The sequence below is a fragment of the Amphibalanus amphitrite genome, unplaced genomic scaffold (genome assembly GCF_019059575.1).
Source record: "Amphibalanus amphitrite isolate SeventyFive unplaced genomic scaffold, NRLGWU_Aamphi_draft 000257F_arrow, whole genome shotgun sequence".
Lineage (NCBI taxonomy): Eukaryota > Metazoa > Arthropoda > Thecostraca > Balanomorpha > Balanidae > Amphibalanus > Amphibalanus amphitrite.
The window spans coordinates 515,675-524,098 of record NW_024881752.1 but is presented as its reverse complement, the minus strand read 5'-3'; the positions used below and the strand labels follow the sequence as shown (position 1 = coordinate 524,098).

The 8,424-nt window shown below is 50.8% G+C and overlaps 1 protein-coding gene across 2 annotated transcripts in view; it reads right to left on the bottom strand.

Moving 5' to 3' along the window:
- Window positions 1-449: 449 nt before the first annotated feature.
- LOC122386602 (DNA topoisomerase 2-alpha-like) overlaps window positions 450-8,424 on the bottom strand; it is an 87,171-nt gene continuing 79,196 nt past the window's right edge. For both annotated transcript variants that reach the window (XM_043375937.1, XM_043375938.1), the window contains exon 29: window positions 450-1,172. In XM_043375937.1, the coding sequence (XP_043231872.1) occupies window positions 1,029-1,172 (144 nt within the window). In that variant the 3' untranslated portion in view covers window positions 450-1,028. The remainder of the gene's footprint in view (window positions 1,173-8,424) is intronic.

Genomic DNA, 8,424 nt, shown 5'->3' with positions numbered 1-8,424 from the left:
ACTGTTCCATTCCCCCCGTCCGCGAAGTCCTACGGACAGAGACGGACGACAGACAGCAGGAGGCAGGCGACTGCCGCGTCCGTGCCTTGGCCCGTGAATAACTGAACGGGCCCATGCTCCCGTCGTGCCCGCCCATCGCTCGGCCGTCAACGGGTTAGGAGCTACCACGGGAGACCGACCAGCACAAAAGGCAGCGCGAGAGCCTGAGGAGCGACCGATACCCCACTAGGGACTGAGAAGACGGCTAGGGACGATATACATAAACCCAGGAAAGCCCCCACACTACGGTGTTTCAACCATTATATGCTATTGACAAAGTAAAGTTCTATAGAATTTTGTCCCAAAGCATATCCCGAGTAATTCAATGAGCGGTCCTTTCGGGTTGAGTTAACGTTTCAAGAAAGCAACCAATGACTTCACGTCTGCCCTCTCCAATCACACACACCCACGCTCGACAGTGCTTCTAAGAGATGTATTCTGTGAAAACGGTGAATATGCGATGCGAACTGTCGCAGCGGCGTACCTGCACTAGCTAAAAAGACCGGTGATCCGATGATGGGTCTGAATGAGAGCCGCGCTGAGGTGCGCGGATGATGAGCCGAGTGGTGCGCCTCAGCGGCACCGCAGCTCACAGCACAGGCCACAGAAGGAGACATGAAACATGAAACGCAACACGACAGGCCGCCGGCTACACAGCGCGCCGGCCCGAACACCGTCCGTCCTTGTCAGCTCTAAACACAGCTACTCTCCGGGCATCATCGCCGCGCTGACGGCCGCTTCGGTCCATTGGACGCCAACAGCGCCGCCGTCCCTTCCGCAGCGGCCCAGACGGGAAGAACCTACACGACACCACCGCCGCGCCGCGCCGGTCGGACACCATTTGTACACCACGGCTGGTTCGCCGAGTGGCGAGCCTTAGGTCAGCGCGCGGTCGGCGGGCGCAACTGCCGATCACCTCAGCAACATTTCGGTCCCTCACTGCGGCGTCACGCTTACAGCGTTACGTCGTTACGTCTCAGGTCACGCGCTCAATCGTCGTCACTCGACTCGTCCACCTTATAGCTGGCGACTTTCCGCGCGCGGCCGGCCGCCCGCTGGGCCAGCGGCACGTAGCCGGTCGAGGCGTCCGAGTCCGAGTCGGAGCTAGCCTTCTTCTTCTTCTTCGACTTGCTCTGGAAACACAGAGGAGAGAGGGTGAGTGCAGGCGTCACGGGCGAGAAATAATCAGCCGAACAGCTTAGAAGTCAACTAATAAGTGACGACACATGAAAAATAACAAAGAAATGAGTCTCAAACAAATAGGTCAGACACAACAGTAACAAAGCAAGCAGAATGTTTCATTTAGAAAGACGCAGCTTCTTCGTTGTCCATCCTCTAAGAATGCATTACCGAAGACAGATAAATAATGTAAATCGAGTTTCGTCAACAAACAAGATTACGCAAACCTAAGCTTTTAGCCGTCTTTGATCTCGGATTAATGGACAGAAAGGAACACGGTATCTTCCTGCACCTGCTGACCAGCGACCCATCGCGGAAGTGTTGGATCTGGGACACGGTAGTCACTAGTCACCACCGGTCCCAGAGCTCCCACAACACGGCTCTGCTCTCAGAGGGTTACGGTGCCCCCGTTCTGTCACCCACCCCAGGGATGGTGTCCTGGAGTGTTCTGAATACGCCACCTCGTCGGCCGCACGACCTCCATGTGCGTTCCGCAGAGTCCGGAATACTTTCCACACAGTCCGGAACTCCGGCACCGCGGCCCGGTCACGGAGAATGGATGGTAAAGGAGGGACGACAGTTCACAGGTACGGACGCAGAAACGGAAAGACGCCGACAGACATCGACATCGACACTGATAGACACCAGACATCGGCAACGACAGACATCAGACATATGTAGATACCGATATCATCGATATCCATACGAGCTGTACAGTACACAGGCATCAATATCAATACCGACACAGACATCACTACTGACAGCTACTCTATATCGACACCGATACTCGCTGACATCACCGTGGCATGGCCACCGATACTGCCGCCATCACCTACATTGACTCTGGGTACCGACAACGATATCTGAAAGCTGTCAGCCTCTATTGCCACTCCCGCCCCTTGCACGGTGATTTCCCGTAGAGGGAGCCGGGCCGAGTGTAGTGCTACAAAGACGGTAGGATACACCAGAATGGATGAGCTTTTTTGTGAGAAAGGATGAAAAAAGTCATAGCTTCAATAATGAAGCATCACAAGCAAGTCTTTAATGAATCAAAAGCTATTTTATCTTCATTTTAAAATATACTAATAGTTTTATTTCATCACTCGCATATTCATACCTAAACCATAAGGAGTGATTCATAAAACGCGCTTTCAGGCCTTGCTTAGCACAATGCTAATTTATTTCACAATATCAATACGCAGACACCAAAACATATAATCAGTGGTGCTTCGTCTGGCATTTTGCGCATTTATTGGTAGCGGCCTGCCTCATTCATGGCATGTCCAATTATGGAGGTCATATTCCATCAATACCGACACAGACATCAGTACTGACAGCTACTCTATATCGACACCGATACTCGCTGACATCACCGTGGCATGGCCACCGATACTGCCGCCATTACCTACATTGACTCTGTGTACCGACAACGATATCTGAAAGCTGTCAGCCTCTATTGCCACTCCCGCCCCTTGCACGGTGATTTCCCGTAGAGGGAGCCGGGCCGAGTGTAGTGCTACAAAGACGGTAGGATACACCAGAATGGATGAGCTTTTTTGTGAGAAAGGATGAAAAAAGTCATAGCTTCAATAATGAAGCATCACAAGCAAGTCTTTAATGAATCAAAAGCTATTTTATCTTCATTTTAAAATATACTAATAGTTTTATTTCATCACTCGCATATTCATACCTAAACCATAAGGAGCGATTCATAAAACGCGCTTTCAGGCCTTGCTTAGCACAATGCTAATTTATTTCACAATATCAATACGCAGACACCAAAACATATAATCAGTGGTGCTTCGTCTGGCATTTTGCGCATTTATTGGTAGCGGCCTGCCTCATTCATGGCATGTCCAATTATGGAGGTCATATTCCATCACCGTGTCTGGTAACCAGTAGCGCCCAAAAACGCCATAGCCAGGTATATCACCAGCTATATTCGTAAATAACCCGGCGAGGCAATCTTGCTGACGTCTATTCCTGAGATGCCCGTCTGCCGATGACCAGTTTGGACTGGCTTCCACTCACACCACGTTCCCGGTAAAATGGCAGCTCGACATTGCGTCCAGCATTCAGACAACATTTGTAGGTATCCACGTCACAGCGGCTGGTCGCAGGGAGTGACGCTTGACGCGGCCAGCCGACCTGGCCCGATACCAGAGATTGAGGCACGTGGAATGCGTCAGCATGCCGCGTGCCTCATCTATATGTTTTGTCTTAGGACTGACATTAATCTTATTCAAGGTCTGAAGAAAGAGAACGAACGAGCGCCAATCGGAATGATCGAAAAAAGATTTGTACCGGTAAAAGGGTGCCGCCACTCATTACTAGGTGGGAGTCGGGGACCTAATATATCAGATACTGCAGTGCGCGGTGTTTCAGGTGACAAGCTGATCGGCCTTGCGCTGATCCCCGCCACTTTCAAGTGCATCAGATCCCCGGGGCGCAAAAAAAAACTAGCGAGACGCTGCTCTGGATGTTACAAAGATGATGTACTAAAAATGACGGGGACCTGCCAAATTTCGTTACGTGTCAGATGGGACCGCCTTTATTGCCACGACTTCACTGAAGCCAGCGTAACAGCTACGCTCGGGGGCTGCTGATCACACTTTCCAGACGTCCCAGGCCGGTCACCAGGGAGCACGCTGAACGCAATACGGCGGCGCACCAGACACCTAGGAGACCGGCAAATACGACATACGGCACTCACACCGCGAGCACCAGACAGGTGAACGTAGGAGAGGAAAACAAGAAAAGGGAGATCTCAAGGAAACTAATCAAGGAAGGAAACTTGACAATACAAAAACCTTCTAAGGGTGTGCTTGTCGCTGACAAACGCCAAAACAAACAGAAAAACAACAGTTACAAAACTACAGCCTCCATGAATTATTTACAAACTTGACAAAAACTTAGCAACAGTGAAACAAACCAGCGCAAAAGTTTTTAAATCCGCCAGTAAACTGACAACCAAACATCCGCCCGCCAGCTGAGCAGAGCAAGTAGTAAGCTGAGCGGCCGGCAACAAAATGTACACTCGAGGGCAGATTGATGTTCCACAACTCTTTATCCACCGGGTTCCTATGGCTCAGCATTGGCAGCAGCCGCCTGGTACCGGTAGACTGTGCCGCTTCACTTACTTGTCAAGCGGCACAGCCTACCCACACCGTATGACACCGGTCTGGGTCGGTGGCTGGAAGGTGATGTGGGCCGCCTGTGACGTCAGCGCAGCGGTGAGGGCCGAGCCCGGAGGCATGGCTCGGGTCGGCGCGGCGCGGCGGCTGGCGAGGACTGGGGAGTGAGGCGGGTTGGAAGCATGGACCATCGCGCGGCTGGGCGAGCGTAGTTAACTTTCGCGTCTCCCAATTAGTCTACCTATTAATTGCGCTAAAGCATTTGTTAAAATGCCCTATGCCCAGGACAGCGCCTATCATTTACTTGCTATGCATGCGTATTACGACACACTTAAGCGTGGCAATGGGACAGCCAATAGAACTTATGTCACACGTGCATCGAGGTGCGGAGCTATATTTTGTATAACATATTAGTATTAAGGCCTTGATTGAGCAGATTGGTGTCTATTGCTTCGCACGTCAATCGTCTAGAGACGTGGGAACTAGGGGTTATGGGCATAGTGCGGCAGCCAACGCCCCAATTTAAAGCGATTATTACTGTTGCTCTAATATGTGGTCGCAGCCGCCAATAGCAAACCGTTCCAACTAGGAGCCAAAACTTCGTGCACTCAGGAGGGTTAGAACCGGGCTTGCCCCACCGGTCAGCTTACGACACAAGCGTTCATCCCCTGAGCTACCGAGAATGGTCCCCGGCAGCACAAAACAAAATGACATTCACCCGCTGACTGACAATGACAGTTTGGTGACATTTCATCGCGTTTGACCGCGGCGGGTGGTCGCTGGTCTCGGTAGCTCAATGGATGCGCGCTAGCGTCGTAGGGTAACCGGTTGGAGAAGCCCGGTTCGAACCGTTCCAGGTGCGCGACTTATTTGCTCCTATAGGTGGAACCGTTTGCTATTGGTGGCTTCGATCACACATTAGAGGAACAGTAAGATTTGCTTAAAGTTGGGGCGTTGGCTGCCGCGCTATCCAAAAACTGCAGTTCCCACGTCTCTTGACGATTGCTGTGCAAAATAATAGACACCAATGAGCTCAATCAAGGCCTTAATACTTATCTGTTATAAACAATGCAGCTCCGCAACTCGATGCACGTGTGATATAAACTCTACCGGCTGTCCCAATGCTACGTTAAAGTGTGTCGTAATGCGCATGGCAAGTAGGTATAATGATAGGCGCTGTCTTGGGCATAGGATATTTTAACAACTGCTTTAGCGCAATTGTTAGGTAGAATAATTGGCGCCTTGAGACGCGAAAGTTAACTACACTCGCTCAGCCGCGCGATGGTCCATGCTCCCACCCCACCTCACTCCCCAGCCCTCGCCAGCCGCCGCGCCACGCCGACCCGAGCCATGCCTCCGGGCTCGGCCCTCACCGCTGCGCTGACATCACAGCGGCCCACATCGCCTTCCAGCCACCGACCCAGGCCGGTGTCATATGGTGTGGGTAGGCTGTGCCGCTTGACAAGTAAGTGAAGCGGCACAGTCTACCGGTACCAGGCGGCTGCTGCCAATGGTGAGCCATAGGAACCCGGTGAATAAAGAGTTGTAGAACATCAATCTGCCCCCGAGTGTACCCAAAGGACGGGCGGCGGTCCAATGCCGAGCCGCGGACGGCGCCGGCGACCCTCCGCCACAATGGATGGCTGCCGGAATAGCTCATGTCGCAGCGATAACGACGTGAATCTCCTAACATGCCAGCTCTGCGCCGAAATATGGCGACCACATTCCTATAGCGGGGTTCCCAAACGGATTTATGCGTCCCCTAATGGCATACGCTGACAGCACAACGAGACAAACGCGCTTTGCCTGGCTTACGGCAATGCGCTTTTCGCAAAAAAGGCGGAGCCGCAGCGCTAGCGAGTGCATCAATCACACATACGACAGAAAGGGGTATCCCAAATTCAGCGTTGGGCGGATGTTGGGTCTGGGAAGCCCATACCCGGCCTCGGAGCGGCAGGGGAGCCACTCATACCGATCGAGGAGGACCTCTGTCGCACACTCCAGCCATCGCACTGCGCCCGATACGCCACTATATTTCCCGAAGGCTTTCTTTCTGGAAAGTTATTCCACCCACCGGGCGGCGAAGGCGAGCGCACGAGAAATGATAAAGGGTCGTTGGAGCCAGTGGGCTGCGGCACAGCGCGTGCCGACCCACCAATACGGCGCTTGGGTACGCCACGAGAAGGGGTTATGTAATAATACGCCAGACCGGCGATTTTTACACAAAACAATTGGAAATAGGAAACCAGACTAAAAATAGGATTCGTGTGGAAAGTGCAACAGGCATTTACGTCAAAGGCACAAAGATGAAACAGGATTACAAAACAGTGCCAGTATATTGCGAGATCAAATTCGCACGACGGTGCCCAAATAATTCAGGCGAATAGAGTAGGTGTCGACCTGCGTTAGAATCACGGACATCAAAGGTTTAACCCAAAGCTCGTGGGCTATATTTATCCCCTGATAAACAACATACGCCAGTTTTTATATCGGCAGAGCCGTATCATGGAGTGGGGGCAGGTCACGAACTCCTGCGTTCAAGCGTTGTGACGTGTTTGGCCACGGATCCTGTTCCGTCCGGGAGGCAAATTTACAAACTGTATATACGTCTTCGGAGACCGAGCCGTGACGTCATGCCAATGGGCGGAGCGAAAGGCTGTAGCGGCGCTTGGCAGGTGACGTCAAGTGCAGGGGCGGAGCGGAAGACTCGCGGATCGTGGAGCTTACCTACTCGATGAGAAATTGTAATGTTGTGTTGAATATTTACAACTAGCTAAAACCCCTGATCTTGTTTGGGAAAAAAGTTCATCCGAAAGACCAAGTTATAGGGGAAGGTGGGGTAAGACGGACCAGCTAAGGTTTGAGGCCGCATATCTTGCTATACTGCTCTCGTAATTCATATTATTTATAGTCTTCGGAATGCTCAATCCTTCCTCTGTTGATATGTGTAAAGACTAAATTTCAAATTAAAGACATCTAGGTGGTGGATGCTCTTAAAGAGGGACATGTCAAAAACTCAGACAAGAAAAAACGTGGGGTAAGACGGACCACCCAGCAGTGCCTGCTATCCGTTCATGTGTGTTACACTTCTGCTCTGTACTCTTGTAAGAAAAAGTAACCAGAATGGTAAAATAACAAAATGAGCCTTTATTCTTTACTCATGTGTGATGGAAGTGCAGCTAAAAGCTGGGAACATGTGTGCTGATTGTCGTTTGGCATGAATGCATGCTAACTGAGCACTTGCATGCATGGCTCACATGCAAAAAAGACTCCTTCCTGAAAAATTAGCTTACTTAAACTTGTGTCAATGTTTTGGAAAAGAACTTTCCATATGCAGGGTACAATGGACCACCAAAGGGTAAGATGGACCACAGTGGTCCGTCTTGCCCCAAATCTAAATTCTGTCATTATCATGACGTTAATGTCAAATAGCCCAACATTGCAAAACCTTGCCTTTCCTAAAGTGTGACTATAACTAAGTTTATAACTTTGTTCTTCACAGTTAAGTGCAAAATAGAAACTAATCATGCAAGAAAGGCGCCGTAATTGAATCACCCGTAGACCTCTTATATTAGATCGGTTTGACGAAAAACAACATTTTTCTCAATAACTCAAAAGCTATGCATCCTAGCAGCATGAGCTCAAGGTGGCCATTGTTACGAAGGAAAACAAACATAGTGAGTGCATAAAGCAGTAGATACCAGCAGCGGTTCAGCCGGGAGGGCTGGTGGTCCGTCTTGCCCCGCTGGGCCGTCTTACCCCACCTTCCCCTACTTACGATAGCATAATTGGTAAACACAGTTGCCTGCAAAGTTTGAATGTCAATCAGACTGATCGTCCAGCAAGCGCCTGTGGCCAAGTGGCTATGATCCTCGCATATCGCCAAGAGAAGCCGAGTTCGATTCTCGGAGCGGCGGGTTTTTCTCATGAGCTCCGACGTCTAATTGAACGGTTTTACGTAAGCCTATGAGTAATATAAAGCAAACCCCTCTTATTGACGAACGCGGTTGGCGGCTCACAGCATGTTGCAGGTCAGAGTGGGTGGTATGAAACGACGCGTCTCGACCGTCTC